The following is a 22,948-nucleotide window of genomic DNA, read 5'->3' as shown; positions in this document are numbered from 1 at the left end:
CTGAATCGCCTCAAGGTGCTTGATCCGACCTGCGTTGATTCCTTCTTAAAAGAGGTAGGGCTTGAGTTTTTTTCCTGAAGGCCCGATAGTTTCCTTCCAATGGGATGTTCGTGGGTAGAGCATTCCATAGCCGTGGTCCTTGGACTGCGAATTTTCGTTCTCCCCTTGATTTTGTACCGGGACTTGGGGATGAGGAGGAGGTTTTGGTTGGTTGATCGGAGGTTGCGATTGGGAGCGTAGTGTTTTATTTTTTCCGCATAAGTATTGAGGAGCTTCTCCTTGTGTGCATTTGTGGTTCAGGCAGAGGGTCTTGAATGTGATCCGATCCTTTATGCCGCGTACACGCGATCAGAATTCTCGTCGGAAAAAGCTCTGATGGTTTTTCCCCGACGGAATTCCGATGGAATTCGGCTCAAGCTGTCTTGCCTACACACGGTCACATCAAATTCCGATCGTTTATAACGCGGTGACGTACAACACATACGACGTGACTAGAAAAAGGAAGTTCAATAGCCAGTAGCCAATAGCTTCCGTCTCGTAGTTGAATCTGAGCATTGCGTGATTTTTGGCGCGTCGGAATTGCATACACACGATCGAAATTACCGATAGAAAGTTTTTCCGTTGGGAAAATTGAGAACATGCTATCAATTTTTGGCTGGCGGAAATTCGGACGGCTAAATTCCGATGCAGCGCACACACGGTTGTATTTTCCGATGAAAAGCTCTCATCGGTCTTTTTCCTGGCCGGAATTCCGATTGTGTGTACGCGGCATTACGGTTACCTAGTGTAGGATCCTCAGGGAGGGGGAGATGGATTCCCAGGGCTTTTTTTTTCCCTGTGACTAGTCTTATAGTTTCATAGTTAGTAAGGTTGAATAAAGACACCAGTCCATCTAGTTCAACCTGAGTGAGTGTCTACAATTGTCCCTATCCCTGTACATTACACACTCACATTGGTCCCTACCCTCAAGGAGCCCACAATCCAAGGTCCCCATTCATATACTAGGGCCAATTTTGGACAGAAGCCAATTAACCTACCTGCATGTCTTTGGATTGTGGGAGAAAACCGGAGTACCCGGAGGAAACCCACGCAGGCGCAGGGAGAACATGCAAACTCCAGGCAGGTAGCGTCGTGGTTGGGATTTGAACCAGCAACCCTTCTTACTGCTAGGTGAGAGTGCTAACCACTACACCACTGTGCTGCCCTGTTTTGGACAACTTGTAGTTGAGGGATCTCATTATTTACTGACTTAAAGGGGTTGTAAAGGTTTGTTTTTTATTTTCTAAATAGGTTCCTTTAAGCTAGTGCATTGTTGGTTCACTTATCTTTTCCTTCGATTTCTCTTCTAAATGTTTTTTTTCTTTGTTTTCTTTGTCTGAATTTCTCACTTCCTGTTCCTCCTCAGTAAGCTGTTCAGTAAGCTGTTCTGGCTGACTAACCACCGCTCGGATGATGGTGAGAAGTTTACTGAGGAGAAACAGGAAGTGAGATATTCAGACAAAGAAAAAAAACATTTAGAAGGGAAATCAAAAGAAAAGGTAAGTGAATCAACAATGCACTAGCTTAGAGGAACCTATGTAGAAAATAAAAAACAAACCTTTACAACCCCTTTAACCTTCCCCCATCTTCTCTTACTTCACCCCTCTTCTAATGCCCCACCTTACCTCACCTCGTCTATCAACCCTAATACCCTCCTTTTCTACACATTTATATACCTATTTAGCCTCTCCCTCATGCCCCCTTTAAAACTTCAACATGGGGAGGGCACCTTACCAGGCAGCCCCTTTGGTAAAGCGCCTTGTCATGTTAATGAGGACAAGGACCTCTTCCCCTCCCCCCCCAAATGCAGACAAAAAAGACCAATCTCCTGCGCTCGGGAGAAGCGCACTGGAAAAAAAATCAATCAGACATCTCCGGGTAGTCCAACATTTGCACCGTCTTTGCTTCCCCCTAATGCCACGTACACACGACTGGACCTTTTGACCACAAAGGTCCAACAGAACGAGTCCGTCGGACAATTCGATCGTGTGTGTTGGCTCCATGGGACCTTTGCTTGGCAAACAAAACCGGCGGACTTTAGAAATAGAACATGTTTTAAATTTTCCCGCCTGAACTCCGCCGGACCGAGAAAATCCGTTCGTGTGTATGCTGGTCCGACGGACAAAAACCAACGTTAGGGCAGCTATTGGCTACTGGCTATGACCTTCCTTATTCTAGTCCGGTCGTACGTCATCACGTTCGAATCCGTCGGACTTTGGTGTGATTGTGTGTGGCCAAGTCCGTTCATTCAGAAAGTCCGTCGGGAAGACTGTCGGATCTAGTCCCTTGAAAAGTCCGCTCGTGTGTACGCGGCATTAGGGAAAACCCATGACCTCTGTATTGTCTGACACCTCACCTCAATGTCACTCTTACCCAAAATACATCCACCTCTCTCCAAACCCAACACCCCCCCCCCCCCCCATAAACCAGACCAGACTATGTTTGGAGTAAATGGCCGACAGGCCTCGATTTATTAAACCAAATATATATATGTAACAAAATATAACTTTTAATAAATACCGTATATACTCGAGTATAAGCCGAGATTTTCAGCCTCTTTTTTGAGGCTGAAAGTGCCCCCTCGGCTTATACTCGAGTCACCGCTGTCTGACTGCTCGATCAGCGTATCGAGCAGACAGACGGCGGACATTAAAATTCAAAAGCCGCGCCTCCTTCTCCGCCTCCGCCTGTGATAGGCGGAACACTGAATTTCCCAGCAGTCAGTGTTCCGCCTATCACGGACATCCGCTCATTCTCATACTACGGACGAGTATGAGAGGATGTCCGTGATAGGCGGAACACAGGCTGCTGGGAAATTGAGTGTTCCGCCTATCACAGGCGGAGGCGGAATTTTGAATTGTAGAATGGCCGCCGAGAAGAGCGGCGATCCATCGGCACGGCACGGGACGGAGGAGGCACGGGACGGAGGAGGCACGGCACGGGACGGAGGAGGCACGGGACGGAGGAGGCACGGCACGGGACGGAGGAGGCACGGGACGGAGGAGGCACGGCACGGGACGGAGGAGGCTCGGGACGACGGCGGCTCGGGACGGAGGCTTGGGACACAGGTAGGCTGGACACACACACAAGGCTGCACGGACACACACACACACACACACACACACACACACAGGGATGGATGGATGGATGGATACACACACACACACACACACACACACAGGGATGGATGGATACACACACACACACACACACACACACACACACAGGGATGGATGGATGGATGAATACACACACACACACACACACACAGGGATGGATGGATGGATGGATACACACACAGGGATGGATGGACGGACACACACACAGGGATGGATGGATGGATGGATGGACACACACACAGGGATGGATGGACGGACACACACACAGGGATGGACGGACACACAGGGATGGACAGCCATGTCTCACCCTCGGCTTATACACGAGTCAATAAGTTTTCCAGTTTTTTGGGGGTAAATTGGGGGCCTCGGCTTATATTCGGGTCGGCCTATACTCGAGTATATACGGTAACCATAATTAACATGTAAACAACTTTCCTGTAAAACTGTATCCTGGGTCATAGCATAAATAGACCCTACTGGTCACTGCACATAACCTTTAACCTCTTGACCTCCAGATGGAAACCCCTGTCTCGGAGGCTATACCCAACCAATGCAGTGACCTACCCCTTTTACTCTTCCCGGTTAACCCCATGTAACCGTGAAGTACAAATCCAACCACCCCCATCACCATGGATGGGTACCACCTATTTTCCACCTGCACCACTTGACCTTCTCAACTGACCCCAAAAAACTGCCAACCCACCTAATAATACCCCGCTGAACATCCCTGAAAAACAAAAAAAGGGGAGGGTGGGTGGGAATCACTTCCTCCTCCGCTCTCCAACTGCCCCTGGCTTCCTCTGCCCCGTGACTGTAAAACGGCAGGCTCCGCCCACCGCCCCGCCTACTCCAGTCCTCTTAAAGCGGCCACTCTCCTTACCCCCATTAAAACGGCGACAGTGCATTCAAAGCAGCTGTCATGCCGTCCCTACGCCCACAGCCTGCTGCTGCGGCTCCGTGGACGTTGTGGAGAAATGCTGCAAAAACAAGGGACAGAAGGTGTAGCATCCTAGCTCATTACCTTTGTGATAGATTTATTAGTGTTAAAAGAATAAATGCATACTCATAAATAAAATCAGCAATAAGGGACATCAAAGTCCCACAATGTACAAACATTGTTTCTTTTGTTGGGTGTCGGTCACTGTGACATGGCTCTACATCATTGGACGACGTGATTGATGGTAGACTTCAATGGATGTTGATGCCAATAAATGTGGCCAAAGTTGTGGCGAAGAGGTACTGCAAAAACAAGGAACAGAGGGGCGCACCAACCTAGCGCATTGCCTTTGGGATAGCTTTATTAGCATTAAAAGAACAGATGTATACTCACAAAGAACATCCGCAATAAGGCCAATCACGTCAAATCCACAATGTACTTGAAACGGCCTGGTCATTTAGTCAAGTCCCAAGTGCGAGAAGACCTTCCAGAAGGCTGAAGCGTTTCAAGGGGAGATCCCCTCTTCCTCAGAGCCCTCAACCACCCTTTGGAAGGTCTTCACGTGCTTGGGACTTGTCTCGATGACTAGGCCGTTTTCAAGTACATCGTGGATTTGACGTGATGGGCCTTATTGCTGATGTTCTTTGTGAGTATACATCTGTTCTTTTAATGCTAATAAAGCTATCCCAAAGGCAATGCGCTAGGTTGGTGCGCCCCTCTGTTCCTTGTTTTTGCAGTACCTCTTCGCCACAACTTTGGCCACATTTATTGGCATCAACATCCATTGAAGTCTACCATCAATCATCCATTGATCCATTGAAGTCTACCATCAATCCCAACAAAAGAAACAATGCCACCTGCCGATAGACGCCCGTTCCCGTTGAATGACAGATCCAGTGGATGGCAGCTGGTATATACAAAGCCCTTGTACACGCGGGTCGGACATTCCGAGAACAAAATCCATCGGATTTTGTCCGAAACTTGTGTTGCATACACACGGTCGGCCAAAGTTGTCGGAAAATCCGATCGTACGTAACGTAATGACGTTATTTCCTTACGACGGGACTACGTTCAGGCTAGTAGCCAATAGCTTTGGTCTAGGAATTTGATCTGAGCATGCGTGGCACTTTGTCCGATCGGGATTCTCTACACACGATCGGATAAAGTCCGATCGGATCATGTTGTCGGAAAGTTTTATAGCCCAGCTCTAAAACTTTGTCAGATATTCAGACGGAAACAGTCCGATGGAGCCCACACACAGTCAGATTATCCGACAACACGGTCTGAGCGGACATTTTCCCTTCGGAATGTCCAACCGTGTGTACAAGGGCTAAGAAGCTAGGTCTTCAAGGTGATGCCATTGATCATGCACTCACCATCCACTTTATTAGGCACATTCGTTCAGTTGCTTGGTAACACGTATTGCTAATCAGCCAATCACATGGCAGCAACTCAATGCATTTAGGTATCTAGATGTGATGAAGACGACTTGCTGAATTTCTGAGTATCAGAATGGGGAAGAACGGGGATTTAAGTGACGTTGAACGTGGCATGGTTGTTGGTGCCAGACGGGCCGGTCTGAGTGTTTCAAAAACTGCTGATCTACTGGGGTTTTCGCACACAACCCTCTCTCGGGTATACAAAGAGAAAATGTCCAGCGAGCGGCAGTTGTGTGGAGGAAAATGCCTTGTTGATGTCAGAGGAGAACGGGCAGGCTGGTTCCAGATGATAGAAAGGCAACGGTAACTTAATTAACCACTCGTTACACCCAAGGTATGCAGAATACCATCTCTGAATGCACAACACATCCAACATGGAAGCAGCAGAAGACCACACTAAGTGCCACTCCTGTCAGCTAAGAACCGGAAACTGAGGCTACAATTGGCACAGGCTCACCAAAATTGGACAATAGAAGATTGGAAAAACGCTGCCTGGTCTGATGAGTCTGGATTTCAGCTGCGACATTCAGATGGTGGGGTCAGAATTTGGCGTAAGCAACATGAAAGCATGGATCCATCCTGCCTTGTATCACCGGTTCAGGCTGGTGGTGGTGGTGGTGTAATGGTGTGGGTGGAGATTTTCTTGGCACATTTTGGGCCCCTTAATACCAATTGAGCATCATTTAAATGCCATGGGCCTACCTGAGTATTGTTGCTGACCATGTCCATCCCTTTATGACTACAGTGTCCTCCATCTTCTGATGGCTCCTTCCAGCAGGATAATGCACCATGTCACAAAGCTCAAATCATCTCACCACTGGACAATGAGGTCCTGTACTCCAATGGCCTCCACACTCACCAGATCTCAATCCAATAGAACACCTTTTGGGATGTGGTGGTAAAGGAGATTGGCATCATGGATGTGTAACCGACAAATCTGAAGCATCTGTGTGATGCTATCTTGTCAATATGGACCAAAATCTCTGAGGAATGTTTACAACGCCTTGTATCTCTGCCATGAAGAATGAAGGCAAAAGTGGGTCCAACCTGGTACTAGCGAGGTGTATATGGATAATGACATCACTAGTTAGACCCTGCCCCTCTGTAGTCAGTGTGGCTGTAACTAATTGTACTCAGTGAAGCTGCACTCTGCTAGTCAGTTCTGCTCAGTGTGTTCAGCTGCTGCCAGTCTGCAGGCATGTACTGGCCATCGGGACTACCGGGAGTTTCCCGGTGGGCCGATGGCTCAGTGGGCCACTCTGATGTAAGGGGGCTGGTGATGGGACACTCTGCTGAAAACGGGCTGGTGATGGGACACTCTCTGATGTAAGGGGACTGGTGATGGGACACTCTGATGTAAGGGGGCTGCTGATGGGACACTCTGATGTAAGGGGTGCTGATGGGACACCCTGATGTAAGGGGGCTGGTAATGGGACACTCTGATGTAAGGGGGCTGCTGATGGGACACTCTGATGTAAGGGCTGGTGATGGGACACTCTGATGTAAACGGGCTGGTGATGGGACACTCTGATGTAAACGGGCTGGTGATGGGACACTCTGATGTAAGGGGGCTGGTGATGGGACACTCTGATGTAAGGGGGTGCTGATGGGACACTCTGATGTAAGGGGTGCTGATGGGACACTCTGATGTAAGGGGTGGTGATGAGACACTTTTATTTAAGGGGGTGCTGATGGGACACTCTGATTTAAGGGGGCTGGTAATGGGACACTCTGATGTAAGGGGGTGCCGATGGGACACTCTGTTGTAAGGGGTGCTGATGGGACACTCTGATGTAAGGGGGCGCTGATGGGACACTCTGTTGTAAGGGGGCTGTGATGGGACACTCTGATGTAAGGGGGCTGGTGATGGGACACTCTGATGTAAGGGAGTGCTGATGGGACACGGATGTAAGGGGGCTGCTGATGGGACACTGATGTAAGGGGGTGCTGATGGGACACTCTGATGTAAGGGGGTGCTGATGGGACACTCTGATGTAAGGGGGGTGCTGATGGACACTCTTATGTAAGGGGATGCTGATGGGACACTCTGATGTAAGGGGGCTGGTGATGGGACACTCTGATGTAAGGGGGCTGGTGATGGGACACTCGGATGTAAGGGAGTGCTGATGGGACACTCAAAATGTAAGTGGGCCGGTCTGGATGAAGTCCAGGGCCAAATTTCTGTCCCAGTCCAGCCCTGCCAGTCTGACAGCTCCTTCTGCATCTAGAAGGCTTGAGAAGTTTCTGGATGATAGGTGTGGAGCTATGCAGTTGGCAGGGTAAATATTGATACAGCCCTGGACTATCCCAGAGAGATAGCATGGCATGCTGGGAGACTGTATATATTCTGTGAGCACACTAAATTTGGGGTCTTTTCCTGGAGCAGATTAGTCCAGCCTGGAGGGCATGCTGCCCTTCCAGGCAATGCTGTTATGTCTGCTGTCGTGAGGCCTCGGGTGGGCGACCTGAGAGCCTGGATGCTAAGCCCTGGAACCAAAAAGAGCTGACTGAGAGGGGCTTTCAGCTGAAGATCTGGTTTGGTATCTCTGGAGTAAGGTGTTGCTTGGAAATTGGAAGGAGGCAACCAGCTGTCCTTGTGCAGAGACTCACCCAAGCTCAGCCGCGCAACGGAATGTCGGTGCTCGGGCTAAAATGTCCAAAACACTTCTAAATGTCAAAAAAAGCCGGCACTCGACTGCTTCATAATGCAATTTTAATCCAGCAATTACAACATGAGCGCTGTGTGAATACAGATGCTTCTGAAAGATCTTGGGGAACTTTGGGCTTATGACAGCCCTCTGGTGCTAGCAGGGCCGGTGCTACCACTAAGCAAACTAGGCAGCCGCCTAGGGCGCCCGGCCACTGGTGTTCCTTCTCTCTGCAGCAAGCAACTAAGTCTCAGCATCAGCAGGCAGCCGCCGCTCTGTTCGCGCATAGTGTGAGAGGCGTAGTGCGCGGTGGAGGACTGTGTTTGTGTCCAACTCCAGAATCAATGGAAGTAAACATTCATTGATGGGCACTGGTAGGCTGCATTGATGGGCACTGGTAGGCTGCATTTGATAGGTGCTGGTGAAGCTACATTTCATGGGCGGTGGTGAGGTTGCATTTGATGGGCGCTGGTGAGGTTGCATTTGATGGGCGCTGGTGAGGTTGCATTGATGGGTGCTGGTAGGCTGCATTGATGGGCGCTGGTGAGAATGCATTGATAGGTGCTGGTAGGCTGCATTGATGGGCGCTGGTGAGAATGCATTGATAGGTGCTGGTAGGCTGCATTGATGGGTGCTGGTAGGCTGCATTGATGGGCACTGGTGAGGCTGCATTGATGGGTGCTGGTAGGCTGCATTGATGGGTGCTGGTAGGCTGCATTGATGGGTGCTGGTAGGCTACATTTGATGGGCACTGGTAAGAATGCATTGATAGGTGCTGGTAGGCTGCATTGATGGGTGCTGGTAGGCTGCATTGATGGGCACTGGTGAGGCTGCATTGATGGGTGCTGGTAGGCTGCATTGATGGGTGCTGGTAGGCTACATTTGATGGGCACTGGTAAGGCTGCTTTTGATGGGCGCTGGTAAGGCTGCTTTTGATGGGCGCTGGTAAGGCTGCTTTTGATGGGTTCTGGTGAGGTTGAATTTGATGGGCGCTGGTAGGCTGCATTGATAGGTGTTGGTAGGCTGCATCGATAGGTGCTGGTAGGCTGCATTTGATGGGCGCTGGTAAGCTGCATTGATGGGCACTGGTGAGGCTGCATTTGATGGGCGCTGGTGAGGCTACATTTAATGTGTGCTTCATTAAAAAGATGGGGTTTACATGGGCAGGGAAAAGGGGGTGGGATCAGGGGTGGAGCCAATGGGGGGGCTGCAAAATTAGGTTTCGCCTAGGGTGTCAAAAATCCTTGCACCAGCCCTGGGTGCTAAAGAGTCAGCTGTGTGTCCAGTTAAAGGGGACACCGGCTGTTGTCCTTGAAGAGGTTTGTCCAGATAATCTTCTACTTAAAGGGACTCTGCTCTTGTGGCTCTAAGAAGGGAGATTACAATTAACTTTAACTACTACTACTACTAACTAAAAAATGAAGTCCAACGTTTGCTACCAACACAGACTTTATTATAGCTTGTCCTGAAGAATACTTAAGTCTATAGTTGTACATAGTTGTTGTTCTCCTTAAGTTCTCAACAAAAAAAAAAACAACACCCCTTGATTGGTCACTGAAGAAACGTGTGAATGCATCTTTATGCCTGGTTAAGCTTGTGGGGGGGCAGTATTCCTGCGGCTCCTACAACAGCAGCGCTACATGTTTTTTTTTTTAATAAATAGGGGTCCTCATTCACATGTTGAGGGTATGTTGCCTGGTATGGTTCAGGAAGAGGGCTACATGCTCACCCCTCCTTTTCTTGCATGGAGGCTTCGTGCTCAGAAATAGGGTCTGGTATACATTTTTGGAGGACCTCGTGTTTTTTTGAGGGGATTGCACCTTAAAATTCATACCAAACCTGAAGGGTCTGGTAGGAATTAGGAGGGAACCCCATAGATTTTCTTGTACGGGAGGTTCCTCATTAACATCTCTGAAATAAGACTGGGGAAGATCAGGGAATGGCATCTTGCCTATCCCATACCTCCCAACTTTCTGAGATAGGAACGAGGGACACCTATTAGCAAAAGTATGTAGGCATAGGACACACACCCCTTGCCACGCCCCCCCATGAAGATGAATTGTACAAAAAGATTAGTTAAACCCAAAAGTGCTTTTTTTTAACAACTACTATTTGCTTATATTCGTTTTTGGAATTTACAAATGCAGCCATTTAGAAATTGGATGAAAAGTTTAGCTCTGGAAAACACCTTTTGAAAGATAAAAAGTGCATTTTATATACATCTATCTATATCAGACCAAAATGAGGGACAAATGAGGAGGAAAGAGGGACTTTGTTCCAAATCAGGGACAGTTCCTTGAAATCAGGTACAGTTGGAAGGCATGCCTATCTGGTGACACCCCTCATTCGAATCCCAAGCCCATAGGCCGGCTCCTGAAGACCACGCGCTATGTGTTTTTGTCATTTAACCTTACCCTTGAACTGCAGTTTGGTTTTGGGTTTAATTATTCTAAATTTGGACCTCAGCATCAGTCTGACTAAACGGCATGGTGTTCTGCCTGACCATAGGGGGCGCTGTCGCCTTTAGCAGGTATTGAAACGCTGTCCAGTTGGGTGCATTAAGGTTATTCTCTCTCTGAACCAGCCTAGTGGGAGTGTCACTCTTGCTGTGCCTTCTGGGAGAGGCTACTTAAGATGCGAATGTCACGTGTTTTTCGGGGTTCTGGTCCAGAAGGGGTTTCTGGCTGATGCTCCTGGTCCTCCTGACCAGCCCCCAGGACTTCCATGGCCTGGAGTGCGGATCCAACCGATTTTACGTCTCGGGGCTGGCTAGCCTGAGGCAAGGAAGCTAAAGGAAGGATTTGGAGGTGGTCCGGGTGCCGTCTCGGTTAGTGGAGAGGCCCAGCAACTGTGAAGGTATCCAGGGGAGGTCTCTTCGGGAGAGGGCCACGTAACGGTTGGCTTCTCAACAAGAACCCGGACAAGTCGTGAGATCCAAGTGAATCCAATCTTGTGTGGTATCGTCGGACCGGCTGCAAGATACTGGTACCATACGAGGGCTCTACAAACTTTCAGTTTACCAAAGTGATCTACACAAAATCTGTGGCAGAGACTTGTTCTTGATTTGAGCACCATGTTGGCTGCTAGGCCTGGTGAGAGAAGAACTATCCATGAGGGTGAGGATCCAGCTGTGAATGGCTATTCTCTGGATTTACTGATATGAGAGAGTTTTTCATACTAGACTAGTATGAAGAGTACCTGGATTTTTCCTACCTAACCCTCTAACCCTATGTTGAGAGACTGTGATGTTAACTATTTTTCGCAAATAGAAATCCCTTTAAGTGGATCTGGCGTCAGTCAGTCAGTCTTTGCAAGTTCTTGCGCCATCTACCTCGGGAATCCCCTAGACGCACACGAGGTGAAGAAGAAGGTAACGTAAGCCCAATAAAATCAGCCGCTCCTTCAGGGGTCAGTGCTACAGTAGGATGGTGGAGGGTGTGCATCTCCAGTGGAACCATGAAAACAATCTGGTTTTTGTGAAGCTATTGGATCCCATCCATCTTAAAGTTCACAGTAGATTTGTAAAATTTACATGCATTCCTGGTAGCCCTAGCAGCTGAGAGTGTGCGTAAAACTCCTAGTTTTATAAGGTTGTTAAACAGATATGGATCAACGAGTTCAGTGCGGCAAACATTATAGCTTTTATAATATAATTATATTCCCCTCGTGGGAGTGGAGATGACCCCCATCTATAAGCATATACAGTACATACACACACAGCACAAGGCCGTGTTCACACAACGAGACGTTTCTCGGGGATGCAGTTTCCTTTGAGCTCCACAAGGTGGTGACCTCACCTCTACCCAGACAGGAAGTCTCTATGGAAGACAGGAAGTGATGTCAGATAGGGACAGGAAGTATGTAAAGACAAAGACCGGAAGTGATGTCAGGTACAAATAGGAAGTTCCGGGTGAGAGGTGAGTCGAGAAGAAGTGGAGAGGAGACGTTGCTGGAGGTGGCAATAGAGGAGGTAATAAGATCTTATTTTCTATTTACACCCAGTAACCCCCCGTCATGTCCGTCCTCTTCCTCCATAGTCACTGTGACGTCTTTTATCTCCAGCAGATGATGATACACACATATATAGTGTGGAAATGTAGATTAACCCCTCCAGGGGCAGAACCTTTTTTACAGGGCCGGAACATTATCTTTATTTTGGAGATGTGTGGAGGATAGATAGGAATCTTATTCAGCCTTCTTTGCTGACAGATTAAAAACTAAGCAAAAATAAACTGCGAAAAACAAAACAGATTTTACATAGAAAACACTATCCGTTATCGCACTACAGGGAAACCTGTAGAGATCACATAACGAATGAGGATGGAGGAGGACCGGAGTCACATGACTGAGGAGATACTAAACTTCACTCTGGAGATCATCTACCTGCTGACCGGAGAGGTGAGGAGGATTCTGGGAGGTCACATGACATCACTCTTATCTCTATTAATAAAACACAGACCTGACCGGAGAGGTGAGGAGGATTCTGGGAGGTCACATGACATCACTCTTATCTCTATTAATAAAAACACAGACCTGACTGGAGAGGTGAGGAGGATTCTGGGAGGTCACATGACATCACTCTTATCTCTATTAATAAAAACACAGACCTGACCGGAGAGGTGAGGAGGATTCTGGGAGGTCACATGACATCACTCTTATCGCTATTAATAAAACACAGACCTGACCGGAGAGGTGAGGAGGATTCTGGGATTCTAACATGATGTTCCTATTGGTTCCCCAATACAGAGATTTCCTCTTGTGAAGTCCGGTGATCATATGACCATCACAGTGCCTCCATGTGACTCCCTAAAACCTGAGAGACACAACATGGAGAAGATTCTAGAAGTCACCAAGAAGATGATGGAGCTGCTGACAGGAGAGGTGAGGAGGATTCTGGGAATTCTGGGACATTATCCAGTAACAGACAAGGGATGTGTCTGGATGGTGACTGTATCATTGTGTGTGTCAGGTTCCTATAAGGTGTCAGGATGTCACTGTCTATTTCTCCATGGAGGAGTGGGAGTATTTAGAAGGACACAAGGATCTCTACAAGGACGTCATGATGGACAATCAGCCGCCCCTCACATCACCGGGTAAGAGGAGACTTTATTGTAAAGGAGAGAGCAGTACGGAGGCTCCACCCATCCCCCATCATCTGATAAACACATAGAAACAATGTATTCAGTCAGTGTGTGTGTTTCCTACAGATGGATCCAGTAATGGGAACCCACCAGAGAGATGTCCCCGTCCTCTGTATTCCCGGGATTCCACACAGGAAGATGACAACTATGGAAAACTGTATAAGGTAGGTTATCAAGACGAATTGGTTGGTAGTTATGATTTTGATACACCCATATGTGTTACAATAAATGTTTTATTATTTATTTAGAGTGGAAACTTTGCAGATTATAATATTGTTGTTAAAGAAGAGTATAATGAAGAGGATGAGGAGTATGGGGTGATGAAGGAGCTTTCTGAAAGGCACAAAGGTCTCACCAAGGACATTATGATGGAGTCTCCTAATACCAGGAACCCACCAGAGAGATGTCCCCGTCCTCTGTATTCCCGGGATTCCACACAGGAAGGTCACACCATCCCCCACCATCATCAGGTAGGTGGAGTTGAGGGTCGGGAACATAAAGTGATTGAACACTCTGACATGTGGAGATGATGTGTGGACTCTACAAGATGATATTTTCTATGTGATCTCACATCATAAATACTTCTATGTTACAGATGTTATTTTCTGCCATTCTGTTGGTTTAGGGTGAAGATCTGATGAAGATGAAAGTTGAGGGTGAAGTAGAAGAGACGTATGTGAGGGATGATCAGCAATATACGGAGGAGGCTGGAATGACGAGGACATTCATAGAGGAGGACACTCCTACAGAGATCAGCACAGGTGACCCGTCATATATTCTTCTCTTATCTCTGCTCTGTTACTGGTCACTGATTGGTCCAGAGTAGGGCGGGAGCTGAGTGATATCAGCCAATAATAGGTTGATAATGGTACTACATGTCACCAGAAGCCTAGGCCTGTGGTCACTTGTTCTATGGTAAAGGGTCTTCAAGTCTGAACTTTGAATCTTCTGTCTATCAGAGGTCACATGACCCAGTGCCTAGGCTTGTGGTTGTATGAAGAGCATGGACCTCCCAGTCCCCCATTGGTTCCTGCTCTTCTGAGAAGGCTGTGTAAATGTAGAAGTGATCTGGGAGGAGGACCAAAGAACCTTTGACTGAAGAGGGGGGAAGAGTCCCGGCTGGTTGGGACCTCCACAGAGAACATCTCCTCACTCGTATCTACCTGATCCAGATGGGATCTTGATGGAAGTGAACTAACCCTCTCATATCTATTGATGATGTTTTTATATTTTTCCAGGACACGCCATGGAGAAACCCTCAAAGGATCTTCTCACTTTATCTCCAGGTTGTAGAATGGAAGATGAGGACATCACAGGAGATTGTGGAGGAGAAAAGACAATGATCTCCACTATGGATGGTGGACTTCACAGTGTGGATAGACCATGGAACCCCTCCGACTCTGAGCAACCTCGTACTGTGGGGGATGGGGCCGGAATTCAGGGGGAGAGGAAATTTCCCTGTCCTGAATGTGGGAAATATTTTAGCTCAGAACTAATTCTCTCTGCATATCAGAGCTCTTACTTGAGTGAGAAGCTTCATTCCTGTTCAGAGTGCGGGAAAGGTTTTCTTCGTAAATCAGACCTCAAAATCCATTATAGATCTCACACCGGGGAAAAGCCGTATTTCTGCCCTGAGTGTGGGAAAAGTTTTTCACAGCGGGCCCATCTTTATAGCCATCAGCGGTTGCACAGGGGCGAGAAGCCGTATTCCTGCCCTGAGTGCGGGAAATGTTTTCCACAAAAATCACACCTTGTTGTACATCAAAGATCTCACACAGGGGAGAAACCATATTCCTGTCCTGAGTGCGGGAAATGTTTTTCACATAAGACCAATTATTCCAGACATCAATTATTACACACTGGCAAGAAGCCTTATTCCTGCCCTGAGTGCGGGAAATGTTTTCCACAGAAATCCCATCTTTACAGACATCTGAGAACCCACACAAACCCTCGAGGTGTATTAGTGTCCTGAGTGCGGGAAATGTCTTCTATATGGATCATATTTTGCCATACATCAGAGATCTCACACTGGGAAGAAGCTCAGCTTGATATACACCTCAGAAAACACGTGGCTGAGCGCTCCTCTGATCTTTTTCATGGAAGAAACACTTTATAAGGAATCCGAGATCATTAAAGACTTCAAAGTTCTGTCTGGTTTACTTTGCTGGAAGGGAGAAGGAGGGGGTGTCACTGCTGGTCGGGTCCCTCTAGGAGAGAGAAGGAGGGGGTGTCACTGCTGGTTGGGTCCTTCTAGGAGAGAGAAGGAGGGGGTGTCACTGCTGGTTGGGTCCCTCTAGGAGAGAGAAGGAGGGGGTGTCACTGCCGGTTGGGTCCCTCTAGGAGAGAGAAGGAGGGGGTGTCACTGCCGGTTGGGTCCCTCTAGGAGAGAGAAGGAGGGGGTGTCACTGCCGGTTGGGTCCCTCTAGGAGAGAGAAGGAGGGGGTGTCGCTGCTGGTTGGGTCCCTCTAGGAGAGAGAAGGAGGGGGTGTCACTGCTGGTTGGGTCCCTCTGGGAGAGAGAAGGAGGAGGTGTCACAGCCGGTTGGGTCCCTCTAGGAGAGAGAAGGAGGGGGCGTCGCTGCTGGTTGGGTCCCTCTGGGAGAGAGAAGGAGGAGGTGTCACAGCCAGTTGGGTCCCTCTAGGAGAGAGAAGGAGGGGGAGTCACTGCCGGTTGGGTTCCTCTAGGAGAGAGAAGGAGGGGATGTCACTGCCGGTTGGGTCCCTCTAGGGGAGAGAAGGAGGGGGTGTCACTGCCATTTGGGTCCCTCTAGGAGAGAGAAGGAGGGGGTGTCACTGCTGGTTGGGTCCCTCTAGGAGAGAGAAGGAGGGGGTGTCACTGCCAGTTGAGTCCCTCTAGGAGAGAAGGAGGGGGTGTCACTGCTGGTTATGTCCCTCTAGGAGAGAGAAGGAGGGGGTGTCATTGCTGGTTGGGTCCCTCTAGGAGAGAGAAGGAGGGGGTGTCACTGCTGGTTGGGTCCCTCTAAGAGAGAAGGAGGGGGTGTCACTGCTGGTTGGGTCCCTCTAGGAGAGAGAAGGAGGGGGTGTCACTACTGGTTGGGTCCCTCTAGGAGAGAGAAGGAGGGGGTGTCGCTGTTGATTGGGTCCCTCTAGGAGAGAGAAGGAGGGGGTGTCACTGCTGGTTGGGTCCCTCTAGGAGAGAGAAGGAGGGGGTGTCGCTGTTGGTTGGGTCCCTCTAGGAGAGAGAAGGAGGGGGGTGTCACTGCCGGTTGGGTCCCTCTAGGAGAGAGAAGGAGGGGGTGTCACTACTGGTTTGGTCCCTCTAGCAGTGTAGTCTGATCTCCCCAGAAGCTTCAAAGGAAGAAATCATGGGGAGCAAAAAACTGGATATTACTTGTAGATGAAGAAAAGGGAGATCACCCTACGTGACTGGACTGACAATTGTAGTGCAGTATTTTGCCTTTTTCACTTGATTGGAGATCACCAACTGCTGGCTGAAAGTGGAAAATTTGACCTTTTCAGATGTAACATTTTATATTTGCCTGAAAAAAACAAACAAAATGTTAACTTTTTTTTTTTTAAGAATGAAAATAAATTCACAATAAAAGGATTATCAGCAGGAAAAAAAAAAACGTTCTTTAATAAATACCGAGGGCTCATCATTGGCATTCCAAAAATCTAAGAAACGCAAGAGGGCGATCAGGGCAGCTGAAATAGATTACGAAAGATGCATTGCGCAAGAGAGTAAAAAATAAAATAAATCACCAACATTTTTTTCAAACATAAAAATAGTAAAAAGACGTGGTCAGAGCATACTGGCCCCATAAAAGATGATATGGGGAATCTGTCATGAGTGACAGGGAGAAGGAAACTATTACATACATTCTTCTCCTTAGTTTATACGAATGAAAAGGAGGGGGTATAATAGACAAGTCAGTAATGTTAATAACGGTATTTTGAAAAAATACTTGAAAAACTTCATGTGAATCACAAGGGCTGGAAGGCTTACACCCAAGAGTTCTCAAAGAGCTTAGCCGTGTTATAGCCAGACCTTTTGTTTATAATTTTTAGGGAAAGCGTACTGACTGGAATGGCACCAGTTGATTGGTGAAATGCAATTGTGGTATCAATATTGGGAAAAAAAATGGCCAAGATACATATCTGGAAACTATAGAGCAGTCAGTAAAAGATTACAGTGGCCGAGGGGTCATTGTTGGTATTCCAGAAATGCAAAGAATGCAAAAAGAAATGCAAAATCACCAACGATCAGGGCAGCTAAAATAGATTACGGGAGACAAATACCGCAGGAAAGTTTAAAAAAAAAATCTAAATTTTTTCAAATATTTTAATAGTACATATTTTTTGTCCCATAAAAGATGATCAGGGAAGTTGGCCACGAGCGACAGGGAGAAGGCCACTGTATTAAATACATTCTTCTGAGTTTATATGAATGAAAAATAGGGGTGTAATAAACAAGACAGTAATACTAATACCAGTTTATTGAATGTACTATAGAAGATTGTGTGTTTTTGTGTTCAAAAAAGACTTGAAAAACTTAATGTGTGTAAATCATTAGGATCAGATGGCTTACACCCAAGAGTTCTCAGAGAGCTTAGCCATGTTATAGCCAGACCTTTGTTTATAATGTTTAGTAATAGGGCACTGACTGGAATGATGCCAACTGATTGGTGAAAAGCAAACATGGTACCAATATTCAAAAGGGTGATATACTCCTCGACACTACAGACCAGCCAGCCTAACATCAATAGTATGTAAACTATTGGAGGGGATAATAAAGGACCATATCCAAAAATCTGATGATAAAAGTTGTAGCCAACATGGATTTCTGAAGGACCATTCTTGACCGACCAACTTGTTAACATTCAATGAGAAGGTAATTTTGATAGAGGAAGGCCCGTGGACATAGGGGGGTTGATCTACTAAAACTGGTGCAGCTCTGCATAGTAACCAATCAGCTTCCAGGTTTCATTGTAATTGCTTAATTGAACAAGCTGAAGTTAGAAGTTGATTGGCTACCATGCACAGCCAGATTCTGCACTCTAGTTTTAGTAAATCAACCCCTATGTATCTAGATTTCGCTAAAGCATTTGGCACAGTACCCCATAAACACTTAAATTGCAAATGAAGGCCTTTTGAAATTAAGGACATGGTACTTACCTGGATAGAAAACTTTTGTTACATCAAGATTTCCAACATGTTTCACACAGTGGACAGTCAGGATCCAAATAAGCCATACACGTTCTATGTAAATTAAGATGTAGGGGTCCGTTATCACGTATGGTACCTCATTAATGATGGATTTAGCATGCACATGTCCACGCTTCCAACTCCAGGCTGGGTCTCACAAGGTCTACCACAATATAAAACTCTAGTTCGGTCACATCTTGATTATGCCTTCCAGTTCTGTTCACCCATCCTCAGGAAGGATGTGCTGGAACTGGAGATAGTCCAGAGAAGGGCAACAAAGCTAATAAGGGGGCTGGAGGACCTCAGTTAAGAGGGATGGAGGATCTCAGTTATGGGGGATGGAGGACCTTTGTTATGGAAACTGAAGGGATTTAGTTATTTGGGCTGGAGGACCTCAATTATGGGAGATGAAGGACTTCTGTTATGGAGGATGAAGGACATCAGTTTTGGGGGATGGAGGACATCATTTATGGGGGATGAAGGACCTCAGTTATGGGTGATGGAGGACCTCATTTATGGGGGTGAAGGACCTCAGTTATGGGGGTGGTGGACCTCATTTGTGGGGGATAGGGAAACTCAGTTCCTGGGGGATGGAGGATCTCAGTTATGGATGATGGAAGACACCAGTTATGGAGGATCTCAGTTTCTCTGTTATGGATGATGGATGGCCTCAGTTATAGAGGACCTTAGTTATGGAGGATCTAAATTATAGAGGACCACAGTTATGGGGGATGGAGAACCTCAGTTATGGGGGAATAAAGGACCTCAGCTATGGAAGACCTCAGTTATGGGGGATAGAGGACCTCAGTTATTGGGGATGGACAACCTCAGTTATGGGGGATGGAGGATCTGTTATAGAGGACCTCGGTTATAGGGGATGGAGACCCTCAGTCATGGGAGATGGAGGATCTCAGTTATGAGGGATGGAGGACCTTAATTCTGGGGGATGGAGGACCTCCGTTTTGGGGAGTGGAGGATCTCAGTTATGGGGGAAGGAGAACCTCAGTTATGGAGAATCTCAGTTATGGGGGTGGAGGACCTCAGTTATAGAGAACCACAGTTATTGGGGATGGAGAGCCTTCATTATGGGGGATGGAGGATCTCAATTATAGGGGACCTCAGTTATGGAGATGGAGGATCTCAGTTAAGAGGGATGGAGGACCTTAGCTATGGGGGTTGTAGGACCTCAGTTATGGGGGATGGAGGATCTTAGTTATGAGGGATGGAGGGTCTCAGTTTTGGGGGGTGGAGGATTTCACTTGTGGAGGATAGAGGACCTCAGTTATGGAGGATCTCAATTATGGGGGATGGAGAGCCTCAGTTATAGGAGATGGAGGACCTCAGTTATGGGGGCTGGATGACCTCAGTTATGGAGCTCGAAGGACCTCATTTATGAGGGATGGAGGACATATATTATGAGGGGTGGAGAACCTCATTTATGGGGGATGGGGACATTAGTTATGGGGATGGAGGGCCTCAGATATAGGGGAATGGAGGATCTCAGTTATTGAGGACCTCAGTTATGGAGGTTTTAGGATCTCAGTAATGGGGGCTGGAGGATCTTAGTTAAGAGGAATGACTAGAAACATGAAACTTATTCTCCCTGGAGAGCAGAAGATTAAGAGGGGATATGCTATATATATACAGGGTATATATACATATAGCCTGTATATATATATATATATATATATATATATATATATATATATATATATATATATATATATATATATATATATATATATATATACAGTATATCTATATATACAAATCTTTGAATGGTGCCTCTAGCATTGGCATGAAACTATTTAATCTCAGGTCTCTAAAGGTCAGACAAAAAAATAAGGTTGGACAAGAAGCTATTCAATCTTAGTTTGCATAAGGAATATTTTACTGTTAGAGCTGTAAGGATGTGGACCTCCCTTCCACAGTGGGTGGTGTCAGCGGGGAGCGTAGATAAATTAAAAACCTTTTAGATATGTTTCTTGGTGAATGCAATGTACAGAGATATGGAAAGTGGTAGAGACATAAACACACACAAACTCAGAGAATTATGTCCCATTGTTGGTGTCAGTGGCAGGCACAACTCCACAAGGGCCGAATAAAGGCAAGCAAAGGGCCGCATCTGGCCCCAGGGCCGCAGTTTGGAGACCACTGCTCTAAGGCATCATAGAAGAAAGCGGGAGTGTGTAGCTAGGAATCAACTAACTAGCACTAAACAGGAGGGGAGGACAGAGGGCAATACCAAATCACACCAGTAAACATGTAGCCACCCAAAAGCACCACTAGATGTCAGCGTACATCAAACAATAATAACCTGATGCAGTTCAATACAACACAGGAAATATATATATATATATAAGTGGGATAGAACATCACATAACTATAATTATGCATGCTTATGCTCTCTGACCCTGTGAAAGTTTTCTACGTGCCATTGATCTGCTACCTTTGAACTATTCTTTATTGATTATATCCAGATCTCATGGGGGTCTATTTATAAGAAATTTGTTGGATAAATGCCCCAACCATTCATCCAACTGTGATGAATTTTGGTCAATGTGGTCAATGTGGTTATTTCCTGTGATCATCAGCCCCATCTAGGAGCCATAGAAAAAAAAAAGCCGCATTTGGCAACTACAAGTGGAATGTGGTTATAAAGGAGTACCAAAGGTGATACCAATAAAGTTGAGTTACCTTCCTGTAATGGGGAGGTTCTACACAACGGTGGGGGCCTTACTGTTTGGAGGAGCACAATCACATGTGAAGGGGTAAGAATGGGCTTGGGCAGTTTGGAACGGACCCGCCAGGAGGCAGGGACTGCGTAGGCATCATGTGTATGTGCAGTTGCTAGTCGGGAAATGCCTCATGGCCTACAATTGGTGGTGTGCCGTGGCGGCTTCCTGGTGGGTTTGATCCAAATACGCCTGAGCCCATCACTAGTGGGGAGTACTTTTATATATATATAATGGTCTCTCCTGGTCTCTCACTGGACACTCTGATTCGCTAACTCTGAAACCCGTGAGCTCCTCAAGGCTTTTGCGTTGGTATCTCCCTGAAGCACCACCCATGCTTCCCTGCTGGGTCTCTAGCTTGGCACTTCGGGAAAACCTTCAAGCTTTACCCCTGCTGACCGGCTCGGTCCCTAGCTTGGCAAAAAAGGCTGCTCTGCAAATGTCTCCCTCTACTGGCTGGGTCCCTGCCTTGATTACAGCCTAAAGTTTCCCAATTCTCCTTCCGTGCCCGTTCAGTGAGAAAACTGCTCCAGTACTTGCTTCAGTTACTCACTGCGTTCCCTGGTAAAGGTGATTGGTCGCTTTGTGGCGACAGCTTCCCTTCTACCCCAGACCACTGATAGATTCTCCAGCTGAACCTGTCACTTTTGGTTGGACTGCAGGCCGCAGTCCCAACCCTGCGCCGCCCTCTTTACTTCTGGATAGGTCCTCACACAGCCTGATGCCCCCAGGATAGGCCCAATCTCTGGCCTAGCAGCCCTGGGCCTTCGACACCTATCCACCCAGACGGCGGTCCAGGTGGAAACAAGAACCTGGATCACCTGACTCCACCCGAATATATAGGCTCTCCCAGCAGGCCAAGGGATTCAATAAAACCCCTGCCCATTGGCTGAGATACTCCATAGAACAGGGATATGCAATTAGCGGACCTCCAGCTGTTGCAAAACTACAAGTCCCATCATGCCTCTGCCTCTAAGTGTCTTGCTATGCCTCATGGGACTTGTAGTTCTGCAACAGCTGGAGGTCCGCTAATTGCATATCCCTGCCATATATCCATAACCTGACCTTGAGTTGTCCTTCTCAATCTAATACCTCCAAGTGCCCGGTCACCTGGTGGTAGAAGAGAAAAGTACAACCAGGCCAAACTTAGGGAGAAATCAATGGATCCCTAGCAATTAACTACAGTAGCTATTCCTGACGAGGACTTTGGTGAGGAGCTCCCTGACTAAACACCAGGGCTCCACATCTATTATGGATCGAAGAACGTATCATGGAAAGACTAGTGATGGGCCAAACACTCCTGGATTTGCTCTGGGCAGGTTTGGCGAATATAAGTAAAGTTCGGGTGCAAAATCCAAACTCTATTGAAGTTAATTAGATCCGGAATGTTAAATATCAAGTCCGGCCATATTTTTGCTAATATGCCATGGGTGGCTGGGCGCGGCCCTGGGGGACATGTTCCGAAGCAACAAAAAAAAGTTGAAAAACATCCAATTGTCTGGGAGCAGTGAGTTTAGTAATTATTAAAGTATAGCAATAAAAATGGAACATTCCATTGCCCTGCCTCTGTGAAGTGGCTCATCTGTACAATATTTACAAAGAGTTGAGTGTTCCCACCACGAGACGTTCCTCTGGGCTGCAGTTCCTCTGAGCTCCACAAGGTGGTGATCTCATGTCTACCCAGACAGGAAGTCTCTATGGAAGACAGGAAGTTGTCAGGTACAA

At 47.1% G+C, this 22,948-nt stretch overlaps 2 protein-coding genes across 3 annotated transcripts in view; both read left to right on the top strand.

Annotated features, from left to right (window-relative positions):
• LOC143956094 (uncharacterized) overlaps nucleotides 1-15,471 on the top strand; it is a 28,763-nt gene extending 13,292 nt beyond the window's left edge. The window contains exons 6-7 of the mRNA XM_077466227.1: nucleotides 13,979-13,984; nucleotides 14,858-15,471. Of these exons, the coding sequence (XP_077322353.1) occupies nucleotides 13,979-13,984; nucleotides 14,858-15,295 (444 nt within the window). The 3' untranslated portion in view covers nucleotides 15,296-15,471. The remainder of the gene's footprint in view (nucleotides 1-13,978; nucleotides 13,985-14,857) is intronic.
• Nucleotides 12,067-13,995, top strand: LOC143955896 (uncharacterized). Of its 2 annotated transcripts, XM_077466016.1 has the most exons (6): nucleotides 12,067-12,152; nucleotides 12,471-12,580; nucleotides 12,929-13,063; nucleotides 13,152-13,275; nucleotides 13,390-13,487; nucleotides 13,572-13,995. In XM_077466016.1, exons 2-6 carry the CDS (start codon nucleotides 12,497-12,499, stop codon nucleotides 13,851-13,853), a joined length of 723 nt encoding a protein of 240 aa, XP_077322142.1. In that variant the 5' UTR covers nucleotides 12,067-12,152; nucleotides 12,471-12,496; the 3' UTR covers nucleotides 13,854-13,995. The 2 variants fall into 2 exon arrangements, with proteins under 2 accessions (XP_077322142.1, XP_077322143.1); XM_077466017.1 differs by lacking the exon at nucleotides 12,067-12,152 and having other exon boundaries at nucleotides 12,164-12,580.
• Nucleotides 15,472-22,948: the final 7,477 nt, after the last annotated feature.

This window comes from Lithobates pipiens, unplaced genomic scaffold, assembly GCF_037356315.1.
Source record: "Lithobates pipiens isolate NorthernLeopardFrog02 unplaced genomic scaffold, aLitPip1_a1.2 Scaffold_35, whole genome shotgun sequence".
Taxonomy (NCBI): domain Eukaryota; kingdom Metazoa; phylum Chordata; class Amphibia; order Anura; family Ranidae; genus Lithobates; species Lithobates pipiens.
This window is presented reverse-complemented; position numbering and strand designations above follow the sequence as displayed.